This window comes from Aspergillus uvarum (assembly GCF_003184745.1).
Source record: "Aspergillus uvarum CBS 121591 unplaced genomic scaffold BO82scaffold_14, whole genome shotgun sequence".
In the NCBI taxonomy this organism is placed as follows: domain Eukaryota; kingdom Fungi; phylum Ascomycota; class Eurotiomycetes; order Eurotiales; family Aspergillaceae; genus Aspergillus; species Aspergillus uvarum.
In genome coordinates, this window is record NW_020291311.1 from 352,234 (window position 1) to 371,441 (window position 19,208).

Here is a 19,208-nt window from a genome sequence, read left to right on the forward strand (position 1 = left end):
CATTGTAATTTGTTTCAAGGCAATAGACAACATTTTCTCAAGAAAGGCTTGTCGGAAACTTGCTATTGTGGATGCAAATAGACCTCACATAACTGTCACTTGAAAGCGAGAGCTAGTTCGCACCTGTTGTCTCAGGCTTTTCGCTATTACTCATAGGAACATCCAGACCTCAATCCATTAATCATAACCTTCCTAGCATCAGTGCTAAGCTCTTGATTTGTGTCTACTCGCTTGACGGAGGGACGGACGCGCTTTCCATCTATAGAGAATAAGTGTTTTGGCAGGTGCGTATCCTACAACAACCTCCAACCTCAATCTTAACCATATTGCCCACCCCGATCGATATCTTTGAGTCTTGCTCCGTCCTCTTGTTCTAGTCCATAAAACTTGGTTTGAAACGCGTCACATCCCATTCATTGTCGAGGTTCAACCTTACCCCTTCCCTTGCTTTCTGTTCTTCTCCTCTCCTATCCTCTTTTATCCCAGCCGCCATGGCTAGATATGATATCTCTGCTCTCATGGGGATGCGCTGCAATGCACGGATCGATATCAACAGATTCAGTGAGGTTGGCAGTACGTCCTACTCGCGTGCTGGAGCAAGAGAGATACCCCAGGAGCCATGGCCACCTATGAGTTGGACTGACCCTGACCGACCTTATGTAGGCAACTTGCTCCGCCAACATAGTACGAGCGTGTTGTCCGAACAATCCATCAACCGGTCAAGAAACGTATCGAATTTCTCGCGTCAGAGTGAAAGAACAACTGCACCCCCCGAACTCCCTTTGAGATCTACCGCACGTCAGCCAAGTGATCCACCGTGCAGCCATCGTGTACAGAACAACTCAGGCTTTGCTCAGTTTCTCAAGGAACACACATCCCCAAAGCATCAACGTGTCACAGCCGGGGGTCGAATTGTTCCGATGGAGGCACCCCCAAAGATGAAGCTGCCTACGTACCAGCAGCAGCAGAAAATCGGTGATGACAGGAAATGCTTGGTTACATCTGCAGCAGAGAACCAAAATGATTTCGAGCAGGAGACTCTACCAGCCAAGGACACGGCTGATGGCATCGGACTTTCAAGACATGGTTCCCAGTCTGCTGGTGTACCTGTGAATTGCATCTTTCCCCCTTATGGAAGCTTTGATCCGTACCTGCAGACCTTAGGACAAACACCAAACCTTCTCTCTGCTGCAGGGCCTTCAGGATTGCTCCATTCGCTCGCCATGCCATGGCCGACTGATACCCAGCAGCTTCTGGAACCTGAACTGCAAGCCCCAGAGTATCATATACCTGCTGCGCCGGAGTTTCCGATGTTGAACTATGCAAACCCATGTATTTGGCAGCCGACTTTGTATGATGTCCTGAGCCCCCCAAATCCATTACCCCACTTTTCTCCCTCAGTCCAGCCGCATCCGACAATCTCAACGGCGTCGGACTTTTCGGCCGGCAGCATCGCTAGTAGTGGAGGTGCTACGCCTTTAATGAGCCCGTTTTACTCAGGATATGGCATGCCCTGTACGCCTGCAGCAAATCAATGGCATCAGCTCATCAACGGGCAAGTGGGGATGCAATCTCAGCAAGTTACACCCGCCGTGATGCCGACTCCCCTCTACCAGAAGTCTCTCAATGATGCGACTAAGGAGCACGACAACCTATCGGCTCAACTCTCACGCTTGGACAGATACATGGCGATGCACACCTGGGATCTAGACCCTCCAACTAAGCAGCTGTTGGTCGAGCAACGTGTCGGTCTGGTTAAAGAACTGGATACAGTCCGCATTTACAGAGAGCATCTTGAATTCGCCTCTGCAAAAATCAGAATGAACACGTTGGGCAGCCATGCGGGCATGTCGGAATCAGCACCTCCTACCGGAATGTATCTTGCCGGCAATGCTGCGAATCACCCAGCTTTGTTCGGACAAGCCATATGCAGTTCCAGCTCAGATAGCGTAGTCCCACCGTTCGCTATGCCGCGCCTGGCAACAGCATTTCCACCACAGCTGTCCAGTCACGCGACAGGGAGTTCAACACCAATGCCATTGATGCCATGGCAAGGGTCGACTGATTATTTTGGTCATCTTCCAGGATCAGTACTGCAAGAGGCAAATACGAGCAGCAAAGCACCCACGCAGTCACAGAGACTGAAACCGAGAAGACCAATCTCTATTAAGGTACCGCCCGCGAACCCCAAGAATGATACTACATCCGACAACAAAGCACAAGGGGCGAAAGGCAATGAGACTTCTTGGACAACATGTAGCAAGGATCTGCCTCCAGAGGTTCTGCAGGTATATCGTCAGATGGGAAAGATCACCCGGCAAGGAAACTCCCTTGACGGTCTGCTTCAGGACTTGAAATTAGCCGCTGAGCCGCCGGTCAAGCAGACCCCCGATGGGTACTATCAACCAACCTTTTCGGCTGCCAATGTCATTGGGGAGCAGAGAGTGACGACTCAAATGAGTGAGAAAGCCGGTGCTGTCCAATCCAAGTCCGCTGATTTCTCGGGGCCGGACTACTTGAGGCAGCGCTCTAACCGGGACTCCCGCAAGTATCGCAATCGGCCTCGGAGCCATGAAGACGTGGACAAGAGTCGTTTTGTTGCTGTGGAGGAAGAAGATGCCCGCTCTATGTTTTCCTATGTCTCGACCACAGACTCGTGGGCCACTGTGCATGAAAGAGAGTAAGCTCCTGTCTCTGTTGCCAGTGCTTATTCTCAATGATCTAAGTCAATGCGTGGCTACAGTTCCCACAAGACGGAGCTTGGTCGTCACGAGAGCACACAGAGGCGAGGCCTGTCACATGAAAGGTATGACGTTGCTTATTGATTGTGGCAGAACGCTGATGGGAATATGTTACAGGAGCGCCGGTTCTGCGAAGCGTCCTACGACCCCGTTCTTCGAGATTCCCAACTCCGTGACCCAGCTCGCTCTTATGTCTGGCTCTGGTGGTCTCGGCAATCCCAGGACGGCGCACAGGCGGAGCGGCCCTGCCCTTGCAGACGACCCTCTACAGTCCAGACAACGGAGCAATGTGGATAGTGTGAAGCATTCCTTCTCGCCGCTCCTTGCACCGTGCCTGATAAAAGATCGCGGCCTGGCTGGACCAAAGACGATGGCCTTGGCAGTTCCCCAGAATGTTCATGCACATGGCATCCTGCCTCACTTTGCCCGCATGGAAGATGTGCCTCGAAAGAGCAGGGCAGCTCCGATGACTGGACATGAGGTTAACCACGAGTGGCAGCCGCATCAAGTCCATGATCACAAACAGAAAGACAATCTGTGGTACAAGCCAGATAGAAGGATCGGAACCTAGCACTGAAGAATGTTGCTTGAGTGGAGGCGTAGGCTAGGCGCACTACTTGAATCATCTTGCCTGGAGATTGCAGTGTTGGCTTGGGTGAAGTTGCTCCTTTGTTACAACGTAGTGAGACATGGTGGAAGACAGTGGCTGGGGGCGGATTAGCGGTGAGGTTGAAGTTGAAACTGTTTCATGCCCACAGCCAGTCTTGGAGATGGAGGTTTGGCGTCTGCTCTTCTTGTATGATTTTAACATTGTATGACTGGTATCTGCAAAAAGGCCCTCCGATTAGGTATGGCATGGTTAATTTGTTCCAACTGCTTCGAGCAACTCTGTCGTCAGGAGTCGAAAGTTCATGATGCAAGTGCGATTGCTCGAATTTTACGTGCTTGCGGTTGAGCGACTGAGCGGTTGACACTGGAGACTGGAGGTATGCTTACCGATGGTATTCCGTATGATATGTCAAGTTCATGGGCGCATCCGAGATGTACAAAGTACTGAAGGTGGATCAATTTTTTTTCCACTTGGATTTGAAAATGTGCCAGTCGTAGGAGATGTCATTTTTCCCAATGACAAGATCGACAATATAAATTCCAACATGGGGGTGAACCTACTAAGTTATGGGCTGGGAGGGCCGAGAAAAGTTCCTCCCTTGCGTAGGCGGCGCGTTTTTTTACGCTTGCTTCCCCACATCCCAAAGAACCATCCCAGATTCCCAGGGAACTATGAACGAAACGAACCCCGCAACAAGAAAAGGAACCAGAAATGGCCGGGTTTTAACCGGCCTGCAAGTTTACGAGTTTCTTGCGACAGAGTTATTTATGATTCATAGAGACGAGACCCGATCAGATACGGACGGAGTAGGGTCTGGGCGAAGGCGAGGACTGAAACACGACACGCCCTGCAACTGGGTTTCATGCTATTCTTTTGGGGGAAAAAAAAAAAAAAAATAACCAAATAACCAAATAAATAAATCGAACCGGGCAGACAGGGAGGCAGGCGATGTTCAGCCAAGAATTCGACCGGCGGAGGAGAGTCGGATGTGTGGGGGGGGGGGCCCCAAAGGGAGCGAGGCGAAGACGAAGGACGGAGTCCAGTCCAGGGCAGGGAGTTCGTTCCTGGCCGGTGGCACAGTGCGTGTGCGATTCTTTGGGCTGGAATGATTGGTGTCAACGGTAATGTTCTGGCTCGAACCTGAGGGTGACGGTGGTTCTCTTATGGGCTATACAGTATGGAAAAGTCCAGAAGGGCAAGCTGTCTGTTCCAGGTGGAAATTATGGCGTTGATTATTATTGTATGGGCCAGTAAGGCAGAGGGGGAAGAGGGAGAACTAGTGGCATAGCCACGGTAAGACTGGTTCAATCCAGTATTTGGACTAGTCTTTGGGGTCTTGTCTTGAAATTCTTAACTATCGAAGGACAAAACGGCATATCATATGCTTTTCCCAGAATTAATAATGACAGGTGCTATGGATGGTTCCCTAATGGTTAGGAATGAGTTGATTGACTAATGTTAAGCTGGCTTAGCTTCCATTTGGCTCCGATAGTGGCGGTTTAAAGACTGTATGGTTACGTATGTGTATGAGTCTCAGTGAGTATCAACGCCGCCTCCAGCCGGGGCTGACTTCACTTTAGGTAAGCTGCGGACTGTTCCATCTTTTCCATCTTTCCCTCCCTCCACCTTCTGTCGGTCTTCCTGTCTCCACTTTTTTACTATCACTCTGGCAGTCTGTCGTTGTTTCTCTCGTCTCCTCTTTTGCCTCTTTCTATGCTATCTCTCTCTATCATTTCCCCTCTACCCTTCCTCCTCCCATTCAATTCTTCTGTCAGTGATACCTCTGTTTCAATCTACAATCCGCACCATACTGCCACCACCCCTGCACCAATTCGTGGCTAATTTTACACATTCTTCGTCTTCGTTGCGGTCGGACTGTTGTCGACCGTGTTGTCGGGTCAAGGCTCTCCCCTCCCCTCATCATTCCCGGGCTGGAACTGGCTCTGGCACTGGCTCTGGCACTGCGTCCCCAATCCAAGTTTCCGGCGCGAAACCCGTTAGTTCGTTCACCACCCACACCACCCACACCCAGTGATTAGCACCGCCTTCCCTCCCTCTCTCCCCCCGCGGCTTCTGGCCCGTCGCTGGGTCCTCGTCCTCCCGTCGCAATTCTCCATCTTTGTGTTCTTCTTCACTTGTTCTTGTCCACGTCTGCTCTGTTTGATTCCATCCCGCACATCCCCTCCTCTTTTTGGACCTTTTGGACCATCTGGACGAGTCCCTGGGTCCTTTCCAGGCTCCAGTCTTCGGCCATGACGCAACTTTTCGCTTCCAGTCCGTCCTCGGTGACGAACGAGAAACGCGGCAACTTCCCGAGCCTGTCGCTGGCCTCCAAGAAACAACATTCAAACGATTCAAGCCACTTTCCCACCAAGATTCGAAACTTCTTCCGCATCAACAGCTCCAGCAGTAATGTCTCCCATGCCAGTCACCACAGCGGAAGCGATCGGAGTCATGAAACCAGCAACCTCTCCTCGTCACCTGGCAAACACGAATCCAAATCCACCTTCAGACAGTCCCGATTTCTTCCCACCATTGGTCGCAATCGCTCGACCACCGTCGCCAGTGAAGGAAACCCGCTAGACGAAGGCGTTTCGCCCACGGCAACGGCGAACCCATATTTCCAACATCAAGGGCAGCCGTCCTTGCAGCATCGTAATGATGGATCTATTCCCTCTTCTCCACCAGATACCCCCGAGTTACAGGTCGAAGGCGTCTCCGCCGCCGAGCAGGCCACCACCGCCAACAAGGAAGAGTTGGCTCGCAAACTCCGCCGTGTCGCTTCGGCGCCCAATGCGCAGGGCCTGTTTGCCCGCGGTCAGGCTGATGAACGGCCGCAGACCGCCGAGCAGGACCAGGAGCCCTTGCCGGTGGGGTCGAGTAGTCTCGTTCCTCAAGTGACGACAGTCGAGGTGTCTGAAGAGCAAGAAATCAACCTGGCCGTGCCGACACTTGGTGCTGACGGCAAGATCCCCACCCCTGGCCAGATCCGAGATTCCGTTGCATTTCGCCGAACATACAGCTCCAACTCGATCAAGGTGCGGAATGTGGAGGTCGGTCCAGGCAGCTTCGACAAGATCAAGCTGATAGGCAAGGGTGATGTGGGCAAGGTGTATTTGGTCCGGGAGAAGAAGACCAGCCGACTCTATGCCATGAAAGGTGCACGCCTACGCGAGAACTTGGAGAGAACTTGCTGACTGACTTTACTAGTGCTGAGCAAGAAGGAAATGATCAAGCGTAACAAGATCAAGCGCGCGCTGGCCGAGCAGGAAATCTTGGCCACTAGCAATCACCCGTTTATTGTTACGCTTTATCACTCTTTCCAGTCCGAGGATTATCTTTACCTCTGCATGGAGTATTGCAGTGGCGGGGAATTTTTTAGAGGTATGTTGAGTCTAGATGATTGTCAAGGCAAGGCGCTAATTGGTTGCTCCAGCTCTGCAAACTCGGCCAGGAAAATGCATTTCGGAAGACGCCGCCCGTTTTTACGCTGCGGAAGTGACTGCTGCCCTGGAGTATCTTCATCTGATGGGATTCATCTACCGCGATCTGAAACCTGAAAGTATGTCGCCCCTCAGGATCAATGAATGCATGGACATGTCTCACAATGACGTATTTTAGACATTCTCCTCCATCAATCAGGCCACATCATGTTGTCTGACTTCGATTTGTCCAAGCAGTCCGGACCGGGCGGTGCACCTACCATGATTCCGGCTCGGAGTGGCAATTCGACAACGTCTCTACCAACCATCGACACGAAGTCGTGTATTGCCGATTTTCGGACGAACTCTTTTGTGGGTACGGAAGAATACATCGCTCCAGAGGTCATCAAAGGCTGCGGACATACTAGTGCGGTCGACTGGTGGACTCTGGGCATTCTGATCTACGAGATGCTATACGGAACGACACCTTTCAAGGGCAAGAACAGGAATGCCACATTTGGCAATATCCTGCGGGACGAAGTGCCTTTCCCTGAACACTCTGGGGCTCAGCAGATTTCCAAGTAAGATCGCACTGATCTTTGCCGTCATATTCTTGATGCTAACATATGCGCAGTCTTTGCAAGTCCCTGATTCGGAAGTTGCTGATCAAGGATGAGACAAAACGTCTCGGAGCTCGGGCTGGTGCCTCAGACGTCAAGACACATCCTTTCTTCCGACAGACGCAATGGGCCCTCATTCGCCATATGAAGCCCCCAATGATCCCACACCAAAGTCGAGGCACAGAAACCCTTAACTTCCGCAATGTCAAGGAGAGCGCCAGTGTCGACATCGGAGGCAGCCAACCGATGAAAATGAAGGGGGTTCCCATGGATTCCGGTCTGGCTACACCTAATGCCGAAGTTGCGGATCCGTTTGAAGAGTTCAACAGCGTCACTCTCCACCATGATGGAGATATGTAGTGATTCTACAATGCTGGACGGATGCTCTGCGCTCTGTCTAAGGACGGCTGATGAAAGAGTTCAGGCAGACACTTGGGCTTTGGCACGACCATGACGCATTAAGATGAAGACTTATTGGAGTTCACCATTTCCGATTTTCATACAGTTACCACCCGGAGTACTGGTTCTTTTCTCCCGGGGTTTAATTTATGGGGTGTTAATTGAATCATGCTGATGATCAGGTAAATAGATGGCATTTTGCGTATATTATATGCATGGCCATTCTCGGGATTTTTTTTTTTTTTTTTTGCTTTTCTGCTGGATGTTGCAGCGATGTGATTCCGCCTGCTTTTCTTTTCTTGTCCTGCGTTTATATTGTCACCATTGCAGAAGACGGCGTTTGCGATCTCGGTTGTATCGTATCAAAACAATTTTTTGAGCAGGTTGGGGTCTGCTGAATTGCTCGGGAAGACCCGGCCATTTTCACCTTGCACTGCACCTTTGTTGCTGCGGTATCCCAAGAGGCCCGGTGCCTTGAGGGGAATGATACATGCTACTAGTATATGAATGAATCTATGTATCAGTATTAGTGTTTGTGATTGGTGTAGTGATTGGTGGTATATGAAGTATGAACAGTGGCTGCTATGTAGTAGGTATACACCATACCGTAGGGATTCTCGATAGATCGAATGTACATACATGGCTGCCTTTGATTGCAAATGTCGGCCAGCAGTCCCACCGTCCTTCCTGCCATCGGTGCAGGGCAGGGATTACGCACTCAGCTAGATTACCGGCCAGTCAGTTCAAGAAATCCGGGCAATACAGCAGCTTACACTAGCCACGCCGTCAATGCATACTATCATCCACGTTGTCGGAGTTACTACTGGGTGGCCGGCGTTTGCTGTATAGAAATCACTGTATAGATAAGCCCGTTTAAGGTACAGTACTGTACCTTAGGCTGAATCGGCAGATAAGTGGGGGTGGAGGTGGAGTGGGGTACAGTTCTAGTTAGCCAGTTCAGGTCAACTCTTCTCGATTGAGGTCTGTGGACTCTCGCTGTCTATTTTTTTTTTTTGGTTTATAGATAGGGAAATCCGACAAGTCCTGCAATGTACAATGAATAGATGTGATTCCTGAGAATTTAGAATCCAAGTTAGTCCGCCACAGGCCGGTGTTTACAAAATAAATAGACAGAAACTGAACCTACACAGTACTGCCCTGCATGGTAATACAATTTGACCAAACCAGTTAGTTCCCGCCGACTCTCATTGCCCCCAAACAAAACAAAGCAAACCCATAAACCCGACCTAGAACTAGTTGGATCAATTCCACCTGCAGCTCATAATCTACTGCCTACAGCCCAGCATCACTCTCCCAACCACCGACCAGGCTTCCCAGAAAAGAGAATGTCCCACCTCGACGACCTCACCGACCCCGCCAGCGTCAGCATCAAAGACGACCCCTCCGCCGCCGCGATGACCCCCGACGAAGACGACGACCACACCAACCCCACCAGCAACAACAACAGCAACAGCAACAGCAACAGCAACAGCAACAGCAACAACCCCCTCCTCAACCCCTCCAACCCCCTCGTCTCGGATCTCGAGCAGGAAGTCCTCGACGAGTACGCCCGGTTACTCGGGAACGTGAACGCGGTGGGTATTTTTCGTCCTTCCCCCCCCCCCGCCTGATGCGCAACGCCCCGGCCCCCTCGCTCCCTCAATCCCCCAATCCACATAGGGAACAATCAGCTAATGCAGTAGGTAATGGGTAATGGGGCTAGCTCTCCACCAAACTCGCCGACCTCGCCGGCGCCCCCGCCTCCATGACCCTCGACGGCCTCCGCCATCTCGAGCGCAAGACCGCCACCGTGTGCACGCTGCTCAAGGCGAGTGTGTATAGTATTGTGTTGCAGCAGCAGATGATCAATGAGTCGGAGGGGCAGCAGTTTGCCGGCCAGGGGCAGGGGCAGGAGTTTGGGGATGCGATGGGGTATGAGAGGGAGCAGCAGGGGGAGCAGGACGAGCAGGGGTATGGGTATTATGATGAGGGGCAGGAGCAGGGACATGGGCAGGATGTCAGTCTTTTGGGACGGTTTTGACTTTCTCGGGAATTTTCTTTGGGAGTGGGGGGGAGGGAGTATGGGTTGGTGCTTCGGAGTTTGGGTATCGTTTGTCTGCTGTCTGTTGTATACCCCTGCTTTTTTTTTAAACTGGTTAGGTGCTGTGGGATGAAAATGGTTATGTATTTTCTTACTTCGAATGGGGACGAGGAACGGGGTTATCTCAGTTCTATTAACCACACATGGGCTGGATACAGGTTTACTAAAGAAATCTCCCAAGACAAGGAGCAGGTTCTCAGTTCTATCATAACCGAACATAGGCTGGATACAAATACAGGTTGACTGAAGAGAGAGATACAAAATACACCATAGGGAAAAAACCATTATTTACACCACCGCCATGGCGCAACCAGAAACCGGCAAAAGCAAGAAATCAAAAGACCCGTCCAGAGTAGTACACCTTGCGCACATCGACCATCTTCTTACCCCGGGCACGGGCGACATCCTCCGGGTTACGCTGCGACAAGAGCGCCTCGTAGGCAGCCTTCACGGTGTTCATCTTGTTTCTGGAACGGTTGACCCGGGCAGCGAGATCGGTGATACCGGCGGCAAGACACATCTCATAGATGAGGGATTGGCAGCGAATTCCGAAGCCTAATTCCGTGTTAGCACATGACAAGACGACACAGGGGGGCCGAGAAAACATACCCGGAGGACGAGTCATCAACTTCAGATCCATCGCACCAACCTTGGCCGTCACATCGCCGTAGATGGTGCGCTGCTCGTATCGCAGGATGGGCCGCATGTTCCGGATCGCACGGTACTTCGCTTGCTCGATAGCATCGGCGGCTTCGAAGGACTTGGCTTCGCCTAGACCCAGCAAGCCGTCGCGGTTGCCGGCGATCGCCAGGCAGTAGAACCGCTGCACTTTGCCCAGACGCGTCTGGTTGGTGACCGAGTGGAACACCAGCGACTTGGTGGACAGGCTCTTGATGTACTCCTCGCTAAGGCCCGTGGACTGGATCAGTTGCGCCAACGGCGGCGAAACGCCCTCCAACGACGTGGCGGGGCGGTGGAGGCTTTGGTCCCGGACCTGGCCCTCCTTGCCCTCATCCTCCGGCACACGCAGCTTGTCGCCTTCCTGGAAGAAGTCCGGCGCCAGCGCGGTGTGCGGGCGGCGTTCGGCCTCCTCCTTGCCCTTGGTCATCCGGTTGGTCTCCGCCCACCGGACGAAGTGGGCCGCGTCCATGTCGCGCGGCATCTCGTGGATGTACTGGGCGAAGTCCTGCATGAAGTCCTCCGTGCTCTTCAACTTCTGGTTGGGGTCCGAGTTGGTCTCGGGCGCCCGCACGTGCTTGTCGACCCCGGGCTCGACGTGCGAGAAGTCGTCCAGGTACTTCAGCCGCATCGGATCCGTGCGGACGGCGAACTGCTCCGCGAAGTCCTTGGGGTCGATCGCCGCCTCGCCGGCCTCGATCGCCGCCACCTGCTGCGCGCTGTAAACCTCCCGCAGCTGGGCCAGCTCCTCCTCCGTGTAGGGCCGCAGGCTCTCCGCCTTCATATTCCGCGTGATCTCATCCAGCTTCTGCTTGACCACCGCCTCTTTTGTCGTCTTCGAGGTCTCCGTCACGGGCACGGCAGGGTCTTTCGGCTTCTGTTCGTTAAGTCGGAAGGGAGAAGGGTGGAATTGACGGCGAGGGACGCGAGGAGCCGCCGAGGCGGCTCGCGAGAAGTTGCATAGCATGCATCGGGCGGGACGAGTGAAACTCATGGTGAACGGTGAGAGAAGAAGTAAGCTCTCTGGCCAGCAGAGGCCAATTGAGAGCTTTAGAGGAAAGGGAGAAAGAGAGAGAAAGGGAGGGGGGGGGGGGGGGGGGGAGGTAGCTCGAGGCAAGTCCGCGGTGACTGAAGGGGAATTGAAGATTGAGATCGGAGAGAGCCTGGAGAGAAACAGAAACTCCGGCGAAATTCTCAGCGGGCCGAATCCAGCCAATCCGCGCCCGCCCTTTCCTGCTCACTCACTTTTTTTCCCTTTCCCTTAACCTTTCCCCAACTTCTACAATTTCCCACTTTTCCACAACTGCCCCGTGCAACTTTCTGTAAATATCCTTTCACGGTGGGCTTACTGAACAACGTGGGAATCTCAGGATCTATAGATGTTTGCACTGCGATCCCTGCGCCTTATCTCACGAAGAATCCCGTCCCAATTCACCCTCCAGACTCCCCGTCTGATCCACACTGGTCTTCCTGCGGATATCAATCGACGTTTGTACGACGTGGTTCAAAGGATGCAGGAACCGCCCAAGAAACCCGCCCCTCCGCCCAAGAAGCGCAAGCAGCAGCTCCGCGATGAGAAGCGCCAAGGCTTCGACGAGGTCCTCCAGGCCGATATCGATGCGCTCATCCGCAAACACAAGCCCGCCACGGAGGTCGAGGTCGAGTACCTGACCCCCCCAGAGCCAACCTTGCCCGAGCCCTTCACCGAGATCGAAGTCCAGATCGCCGAGATATCTTCGACGGGGGATGGTCTGGCACTGTCGGAGGACAAAACCCACGTCTACGTGGTGCCTTTCAGCGTCCCTGGGGACAAAGTGCTAGTCAAGGTTGTGCGCCACTTCCCCTCGCTCCAATACAGCATCACGGATTTCATCAAGGCCATTGAACCCGGTTCCCAGCGCAACGATGCCGGCATCGGCTGCCAGTACTTCGGGAAGTGCTCGGGCTGCCAGCTGCAGATGATGTCCTACGAGGACCAGCTGGCGCACAAGAAGCGCATCGTCGAGAAAGCCTACGCCAACTTCTCCGGCCTCATCCCCGAACTGATCCCCGCCATCGGCGACACCTTCCCCTCCCCGCTGCAGTACGGCTACCGCACCAAGCTCACCCCCCACTTCGCCGCGCCCCCGGGCAGCGGCCGCCGCCGCAACAAGGGCGCCTCGGCCCCGCGACACACCGAGGTCCCGCCCATCGGCTTCACCTACAAGAACCGGCGCACCGACCTGGACATCGAAGACTGCCCGCTGGGCACGGACATCGTGCGCCAGGGGCTCAAGAGCGAGCGCACGCGTGTGGCCGAGCGCATCTCCACGTACACGCAGGGCGCGACGCTCCTGCTGCGCGAGTCGACCTCGCGCACGCCCAAGCACGAGGCCGACCGCGAGAAGAGCGAGTGGCCGCGCACCGACGACCTGAACCACGTCAACGACTACTCGACGGACCTGATCCGCACCGAGACCGACGCCTACACCGAGGAGAAGCGGTGCGTGACCAACCCCAACGCCACGACGGTCGAGTACGTCGACGACTACGTCTTCACCAACAAAGCCGGCGCCTTCTTCCAGAACAACAACTCCATCCTCACCGGCTTCACCGACTACATCCGCCAACACGCCCTGGCACCGCCTTCCACAAACACCGACGACCAACCCCAACAGCAAATCAAATACCTCCTCGACGCCTACTCCGGCTCCGGCCTCTTCACCATCACCCTCTCCCCCTTGTTCAAATCCAGCCTCGGCGTCGACGTCGCCGGCGACTCCATCCTCTCCGCCCGCCAGAACGCCCGCGCCAACCACCTCCCTAACACCGGCTTCGCCGCCGCCGACGCCGCCGTCCTCTTCAAGGACGTCCCCTACCCCGCCGACCAAACCTTGTTGGTCATCGACCCGCCCCGCAAAGGGTGCAGCGACGACTTCCTCCGCCAGCTGCTCGCCTACGGCCCCCGCCGCGTCGTTTATGTGTCGTGCAACGTCCACACCCAGGCCCGCGACGTCGGCGTCATGGTCCAGGGCAGCGCCGAGAAGAAAATCCGCTACGAGATCGAGAGTATCCGCGGCTTCGACTTCTTCCCCCAGACCGGCCATGTCGAGGGTGTAGCGGTCTTGAATCGTGTGCCGATCCCCGAGGGTTCGGTTTAGTTGTTCAAAGGTCTCTGGGGTTTGTGGTGGTGGTAAGCTGGGCTGGTGGGGAGTGCGGGAGTGGTTGTGAATAAAACTTTTTTTTTCTGTGTTATATACATTATTGCTTAGTATCGGCATTGTTGGGAGTTGGGGGGTATCTGAAAGTAGATACTTTGAATTACACTTCATCATCTGGGTTCTTTGTTTACCGGGAAATATCTTCCTGTTCTGAAATGCATCTACATTTTACATCCATGCTATATACATTGATTGCTGGAGTGAATGGGCCGACAGCCATGCAATCGAAGTTCATGTGTGTCTGTGTTTTGTGTGTCGAGAACAGCTTTCTCCAGCCCGGTTTACTAATAGAAGCCTTTTGTTTTGTTTCACAATCATGAAGAAGAAAAGACTATGGACAAAATGGAACAAAGAACACGATATCTCACACGCCAATCACACAGAGAGAGACAGAACCGCAAACCCATCTATGCACTGCCGGGCCCACCCAGGAGCGCAAACCGACGGACGATACTGGGGCCGATCTCGTCGTACTCGGCCTTGGTGTGGCAGTAGCTGCGGAATTCGGGCGTCTGGCCCAGCAAGCTACCGCCGAACCACGGGCCGTGGCGCTGTCGCTTGTGCGTGACGACCGCCACGTCCAGGCCACCGCTCCGCGCGCCGCCGCTGCGGGCCTCCGAGGCGCGGATGCGCGCGTCGACCAGGTGCCGGATGTCCCGCTGTAGACGGCGGCCGAAGTCCTTGTACAGGGTGGATCCACCGGACAGGACGATGTTCTTGTAGAGGCCTCGCCGGACGTCGATGGGGGAGGACTGGATCACGCCGTCGACGACGTTGGGCAAGGGCGTCAGGAAGTCGGAGGAGTAGATTTCCGGGTTGAAGAAGATCTCGGGGGCCAGGAAGCGCTCGTAGCCGACGTCGATGCTCACGCTCCGGCCGTTGGGGGCGGTCACGGTGTGTTTGAGGAAGCGGTCGGGCTCCCGGTCGTAGCGCGCGAACTCCTTCACAATGTCCGGGCACACGTAGCAGTATTCCTCCTTGACCTTCTCGGCGGTCTTCAGGCTGCTGTCTGGCTCACCACGGTCACGGAGCAGACTCTGGACGAAGTAGGTGATATCGCGACCGGCGATGGGGATGCTCTTGATCGAGGACCCAATGACGTAGCCCTCTGCGACGGGGATGACATGCGTGACACCATCGCCCGAGTCGATGACGGTTCCGGTGAGCGATCGATCGGTGACCTTCGACGAGGTCCAGGAGGCAGCGAGAGCCAGCACGGCTTGGACGGCGATGTAGAGACCGGCGCAGTTGAACGACTCGAACATGATCTCGGCGGTGTTCTCACGGTTTTCGGGGGGGTTCAAGGGCTGATGCAAGTTTGGATGTTAGTGGACTAATCTCCTGGTGTCGCATGGGCACAGGGTAGTTGGTAGCGTACGGGTTCGGTGAGGAGGAAGTAGTGGTCCTCCGGCTCCACGCGCAGGTACTTGAAGATGGAATTGGACCAGAACCGCTCCATGTGGTCCCAGTTCTCAATCTGACCATGACGGATGGGGTAGTTGATCGCATAACCGGGGCCGTTGGCGGCTGCCAGCGCCTCGTCGCCAATGAAGTAGTCCAGGTCCTCCGTACCACGCTTCGTGGACAAGTGCGAGCTTGCCCCACCACCACCACCGGCCAGGAAAGATGGCTTGTTCGCGACGGGAGGTCGGCCGGGGGCGGAACCTGCAGCACTTCCGGCGCCCGCCTTGGTAGCAATTGCGGTGGGAAAGACGAAGGATGGCGAGTCGTTACCGGCGAAACCTGGTGCCTTGTCAGCCTAGAGCTCCGTGGGGTAGGCAGTAGGCGTAGCTGGAATCATAGCGGGGGGGGGGGGGGAAGCTTACCAAGCTTGGAGTAACCAGTTCCGCTGAGCAGTGTAAGCTCATAGTCAGCTACAATGATGTGTTTAAAGAACAAAGAGGGGGTTGTTGGGCGACTCACTTGTCCATGACAACGGCCGGAGTTTGGGAAGCCATGACGGATGATGTGGAGTACACGCACTCCCCCTTACTATCAGGTCGCGGGCGAAAGGTGTTGGTTGGGTAGAAGGCAATTGACGGATGTGGTCCGTAGAAGAGTAGATAAAGAGAAGCTGGCCTTCCACAAAGATCAGCAGAAGGGGGACAGCGGGGAAAGGAGAAAGAAAGAGACAGTAGGAGAATGGGGGGAATTGAGATGGGGGATTGAATTGGGGGGGGGGATGAATGGAGGGGAGCAGCAAGCAGCAGCAGGAGGAGGGAACGGACCGGGAGGGCGGGCAAGTCGGTGTCTCGTCCATGGCTGGCAGAACGGCACGTGTTGGCAGTAGTTTATCCATGCATCTACGGAGTATCGTTATCTTCATCGTTTTGTCGCCCATGGCGTTCTTTTCCTCTCCCTCAATACAATTTGTGTATGTCTTCTTCAACAAAAACAAAAAAAAAAAAAAAAAAAAAAAAAAACCCCTATCAATTGTACTATCGATAACTCTGACAAGACAATGGAACAGCTTTTATTGAAATTTATTGCAAATAAGAAGTACAGGACCGTACAGTACAGTCTTTGCGGGCAGCTGCTGCCCCATAAATCGTCCTGTCTATAAGGAAGGAACTTTCTCCATCTCCATCTACTTCTCCAACCAAACGATCATGTCTCTATCCACTTCCATCTTCTTCATCTCTGTTCTATACGACTCCCTAAAGCCCTCTGCCTATCAGTACTGACTGTCTATTCTTTGTCGAGTGGCATATGCTTTCCTTCTTCCATCATTCGTATTCCTTATCCAACCCTGGAGTGAACTGTATTCATAGAGACCGGTCGAACTACCATTCCTCCCTCTGAGAAGTGCGGCTGCGCTCCCCCTCACAACTGCGGCTGTGCGTTCTTCTGCGGCTGCATTAGAATTCACTTCTGCGCGCTTTCAAAAGCGTGGCCAATTGCACACCACTTGCTTACCCCGGCCCAGTGAAGACCAGAATACGCTCAAGCTGAGGGACGCCGTGTTCTTTTACTTTCTTGCACTCTCCAGTACTACGCTTCTCGTAAGCTGAGGACTTCAAGACCCGCTCAATTGACTGTTGTGACTTGTGCCCCGACACTCTGATTACCGGCCTGTACTTACAGTCAGTGTGACACGCAAAACACCCACCAGTCTGCCAGGACTCCACTCAATCAAGCCCGTCACGCGGCCGCGTCTCATTCCAGCATTCATTGCGAGGCAACTTGGTTTAACCATGTCCTCCAACAAGAATGGTAGTGCTGGCGGTGGAGGCATCGCCACCATCTATGTCCATGCCGGCGCTGGCTTCCACAGTGTGCAGAACGAACATCTACATCTGCAGGCATGTGAAAAGTGAGTTTGCAAGCAGTCTTTCTTTCCGCACTCTACCTGGCTTGAAGGCCTTCTAACTCGGAGCAGGGCCGCGCGATCAGGAATGGCCGTCCTGCGCAATGGTGGATCGGCTGTAGAGGCGGTCGAAATGGCCATCATGTATCTGGAGGACACCGAAATCACCAATGCTGGCTATGGCAGTAACTTGACAATCGACGGAGAGGTCGAATGCGACGCTACGATCGTCAATCATCTTGGGCGAAGCGGCGCAGTAGGAGCTGTGTCCCGTAAGTATTCCTTTCTGACTCCGAAGAAGACTGGCCAAGCGCCAGGCTAATGCCCTTTTGCAGAAGTTAAAAACCCCATTATGGTGGCACGAAGCATCTTGAACACGTCAGGAAAGCCACTAACCCTGGCTCGTGTTCCGCCTAACTTCCTGATCGGACGAGGTGCAAGGGACTTCGCCTATGACCAGGGACTGGTGGTCCTGCCCCCTGATGCTCTCGTGGCTCCGTCTGCAAAAGAGAGGTGGCGTCGCTGGCAGCAGGAGCTACAAGCCGCTGAGCACAAGGAGAGGACCAAGCTGGGGAACTATATCCCGTACCAGACTTGTTATCGCCGTCCTATTCCTGTGAACCCTGCCCAATTGGCCAACGCTTCCAGTCCTCGTCTTCCCGCTATGCCTGCGCCCAACGCTGTGGATCCCGGTTACTCAGAGCCTGCAGACCCACGTTTGACCTGTACTACTGCAAGTTTGTCCCCAGCGGAACTAACCCGCACTCTTTCCGATGCTTCTGCACTTAGGGATGGCAGATATATGGATGGAGGGTCTTGCGCCTCCGCTGTGGATCTCGATGGTCTGTCATCCGATACCTCAGAGGCCACTGCTAGCCAGCCTGCGGAGGTGATGGACTATGTCAGCGATACTGTGGGGGCCATTGCCGTGGACAGCTGGGGCAACATTGCGGCCGGCTCGTCTTCTGGCGGCATCGGGATGAAGCACTCCGGTCGTATCGGACCTGCGGCACTCGTGGGAGTTGGCACAAGTGTGATCCCAGCCGACCCCAACGATCCAGAGAAGACCAGCGTCGCAGCCGTGACTTCGGGAACTGGCGAACATATTGCGACTACGATGGCCGCCCACATGTGCGCTATGCGGGTCTACTACAGCCAAAAGAAACACAACGACGGCACATTCGAAGATGTTACCGAGGAAGAAGCACTGAGCTCTATGATTTCTTCCGATTTCATGGGTAATCCACTCCCACCTCTTCTGCCTGATCTTACTGACATGACTATTTCAGGCCATCCCGGTGTTCGTGGAAGCAAATGCCAAGCTGCCATCGGCATCGTGGCTGTCAAGAAGACCACGCATGGTGTTTATCTCTATTTCGGACACAACACAGACTCATTCGTAAGGCCTGAGACGAAGTCAATTGTTTTAGAGTTTCTACTAAGTGCAGCAGGTGATTGCTTCCATGAGCAGCGAGGATAAACAGCCGGTGTGTGTGATGTCCCGCAACAATGGCAACGGTAGCATTGCTCAGGGCGGCCGCGCCACTCGAAGCAAACCCATGTCGCAAGCCAAGTAGTGGCACTCAACTCAGATCGAAGTCTGCCTTTACCAATTACCTAGCGCACATCTACTGTTGCGCCGAGAGTGTTGACCAGTTCACAAAGTAAGTGACTTATTATTCATTCTACTATTTCGTCTGCTGTTATGACTTCGTGGTGTTATGTATCTGGCGTACAACGCTCGGAATCACACGCTGACGCATTCTCCTCTCGAAGCCCAGATTGCTGATCGATGTTTCGTGTCAATTTCGGTATCGGGTTGACGTCCAAGTCGATCTTCGCTCATAGCTCTTCCACCAGTGAACCAGATCCCGAAAACATAGTTTGGCCTGGCACCAAGCGCTCGTTGCTTCGTCGGGTAAAGGTAAGAATGTGTGGAGCTGAAACGGGCAACAAGAGGGAGGAACAGAGTGTATCCGTTTCCTAGTTACTTTTCCAGGCCTGAGAGGCCACAGATAATACAGTAATTCGCGTGGCGTGGGTTGCTCTAGATATCTCGTGCCTTGTATACCCAGAACGGTAGCGATTATCGTGACTGCCAAAGAGAACAGCCATAGCATGTCCTGGTCA

The 19,208-nt window shown here is 54.0% G+C and overlaps 7 protein-coding genes across 7 annotated transcripts; 5 read left to right on the forward strand and 2 right to left on the reverse strand.

Annotated features, from left to right (window-relative positions):
- Positions 1 to 211: 211 nt before the first annotated feature.
- BO82DRAFT_331145 (uncharacterized protein) lies at positions 212 to 3,312 on the forward strand (the record flags this gene model as incomplete). Its single annotated transcript, XM_025633129.1, has 3 exons — positions 212 to 573; positions 664 to 2,680; positions 2,784 to 3,312. Exons 1-3 carry the CDS (start codon positions 492 to 494, stop codon positions 3,310 to 3,312), a joined length of 2,628 nt encoding a protein of 875 aa, XP_025494041.1. The 5' UTR covers positions 212 to 491.
- A 2,183-nt stretch (positions 3,313 to 5,495) lies between these two features.
- BO82DRAFT_35191 (putative serine/threonine protein kinase (Nrc-2)) lies at positions 5,496 to 7,954 on the forward strand. Its single transcript, XM_025634546.1, has 5 exons — positions 5,496 to 6,510; positions 6,562 to 6,735; positions 6,788 to 6,913; positions 6,973 to 7,354; positions 7,408 to 7,954. Exons 1-5 carry the CDS (start codon positions 5,604 to 5,606, stop codon positions 7,751 to 7,753), a joined length of 1,935 nt encoding a protein of 644 aa, XP_025494042.1. The 5' UTR covers positions 5,496 to 5,603; the 3' UTR covers positions 7,754 to 7,954.
- Positions 7,955 to 9,048: 1,094 nt separating this feature from the next.
- Positions 9,049 to 10,135, forward strand: BO82DRAFT_352581 (serine-leucine-rich repeat protein). The gene is made up of 2 exons (XM_025634730.1): positions 9,049 to 9,387; positions 9,516 to 10,135. Exons 1-2 carry the CDS (start codon positions 9,139 to 9,141, stop codon positions 9,831 to 9,833), a joined length of 567 nt encoding a protein of 188 aa, XP_025494043.1. The 5' UTR covers positions 9,049 to 9,138; the 3' UTR covers positions 9,834 to 10,135.
- On the reverse strand, positions 10,076 to 11,659 carry BO82DRAFT_352582 (mitochondrial 37S ribosomal protein uS5m). Its single transcript, XM_025634731.1, has 2 exons — positions 10,503 to 11,659; positions 10,076 to 10,448 (listed from the first exon to the last, which is right to left on the reverse strand). Exons 1-2 carry the CDS (start codon positions 11,563 to 11,565, stop codon positions 10,228 to 10,230), a joined length of 1,284 nt encoding a protein of 427 aa, XP_025494044.1. The 5' UTR covers positions 11,566 to 11,659; the 3' UTR covers positions 10,076 to 10,227.
- A 195-nt stretch (positions 11,660 to 11,854) lies between these two features.
- Positions 11,855 to 13,988, forward strand: BO82DRAFT_352583 (tRNA (uracil(54)-C(5))-methyltransferase). The gene has a single exon (XM_025634732.1). The coding sequence runs from the start codon at positions 11,951 to 11,953 to the stop codon at positions 13,709 to 13,711; it is 1,761 nt and encodes a 586-aa protein (XP_025494045.1). The 5' UTR covers positions 11,855 to 11,950; the 3' UTR covers positions 13,712 to 13,988.
- On the reverse strand, positions 13,919 to 15,946 carry BO82DRAFT_352584 (actin-related protein 3). The gene is made up of 4 exons (XM_025634733.1): positions 15,695 to 15,946; positions 15,598 to 15,620; positions 15,150 to 15,514; positions 13,919 to 15,078 (listed from the first exon to the last, which is right to left on the reverse strand). The coding sequence occupies exons 1-4, from the start codon at positions 15,727 to 15,729 to the stop codon at positions 14,179 to 14,181; spliced, it is 1,323 nt and encodes a 440-aa protein (XP_025494046.1). The 5' UTR covers positions 15,730 to 15,946; the 3' UTR covers positions 13,919 to 14,178.
- Positions 15,947 to 16,650: 704 nt separating this feature from the next.
- BO82DRAFT_35257 (threonine aspartase 1) lies at positions 16,651 to 18,763 on the forward strand. Its single transcript, XM_025634725.1, has 5 exons — positions 16,651 to 17,084; positions 17,151 to 17,350; positions 17,414 to 18,316; positions 18,368 to 18,477; positions 18,530 to 18,763. Exons 1-5 carry the CDS (start codon positions 16,966 to 16,968, stop codon positions 18,653 to 18,655), a joined length of 1,458 nt encoding a protein of 485 aa, XP_025494047.1. The 5' UTR covers positions 16,651 to 16,965; the 3' UTR covers positions 18,656 to 18,763.
- Positions 18,764 to 19,208: the final 445 nt, after the last annotated feature.

What these genes read in the sequence shown, in the direction of transcription:
- BO82DRAFT_35191 (XM_025634546.1), top strand. Translation starts at nt 5,604, where the DNA reads ATGACGCAACTTTTCGCTTCCAGTCCGTCCTCGGTGACGAACGAGAAA. An exon ending in CCGACTCTATGCCATGAAAG is followed by an intron (nt 6,511 to 6,561) that starts GTGCACGCCTAC and finishes TGACTTTACTAG; the next exon opens with TGCTGAGCAAGAAGGAAATG. An exon ending in CCGCGATCTGAAACCTGAAA is followed by an intron (nt 6,914 to 6,972) that starts GTATGTCGCCCC and finishes GACGTATTTTAG; the next exon opens with ACATTCTCCTCCATCAATCA.
- BO82DRAFT_352581 (XM_025634730.1), top strand. Translation starts at nt 9,139, where the DNA reads ATGTCCCACCTCGACGACCTCACCGACCCCGCCAGCGTCAGCATCAAA. An exon ending in TACTCGGGAACGTGAACGCG is followed by an intron (nt 9,388 to 9,515) that starts GTGGGTATTTTT and finishes TAATGGGGCTAG; the next exon opens with CTCTCCACCAAACTCGCCGA.
- BO82DRAFT_352582 (XM_025634731.1), bottom strand. Translation starts at nt 11,565, where the DNA reads ATGAGTTTCACTCGTCCCGCCCGATGCATGCTATGCAACTTCTCGCGA. An exon ending in GTTGATGACTCGTCCTCCGG is followed by an intron (nt 10,449 to 10,502) that starts GTATGTTTTCTC and finishes ACACGGAATTAG; the next exon opens with GCTTCGGAATTCGCTGCCAA.
- BO82DRAFT_352583 (XM_025634732.1), top strand. Translation starts at nt 11,951, where the DNA reads ATGTTTGCACTGCGATCCCTGCGCCTTATCTCACGAAGAATCCCGTCC.
- BO82DRAFT_352584 (XM_025634733.1), bottom strand. Translation starts at nt 15,729, where the DNA reads ATGGCTTCCCAAACTCCGGCCGTTGTCATGGACAA. An exon ending in AACTGGTTACTCCAAGCTTG is followed by an intron (nt 15,515 to 15,597) that starts GTAAGCTTCCCC and finishes ACAAGGCACCAG; the next exon opens with GTTTCGCCGGTAACGACTCG. An exon ending in ACTTCCTCCTCACCGAACCC is followed by an intron (nt 15,079 to 15,149) that starts GTACGCTACCAA and finishes AACTTGCATCAG; the next exon opens with CCCTTGAACCCCCCCGAAAA.
- BO82DRAFT_35257 (XM_025634725.1), top strand. Translation starts at nt 16,966, where the DNA reads ATGTCCTCCAACAAGAATGGTAGTGCTGGCGGTGGAGGCATCGCCACC. An exon ending in CGCAGTAGGAGCTGTGTCCC is followed by an intron (nt 17,351 to 17,413) that starts GTAAGTATTCCT and finishes GCCCTTTTGCAG; the next exon opens with AAGTTAAAAACCCCATTATG. An exon ending in GATTTCTTCCGATTTCATGG is followed by an intron (nt 18,317 to 18,367) that starts GTAATCCACTCC and finishes TGACTATTTCAG; the next exon opens with GCCATCCCGGTGTTCGTGGA.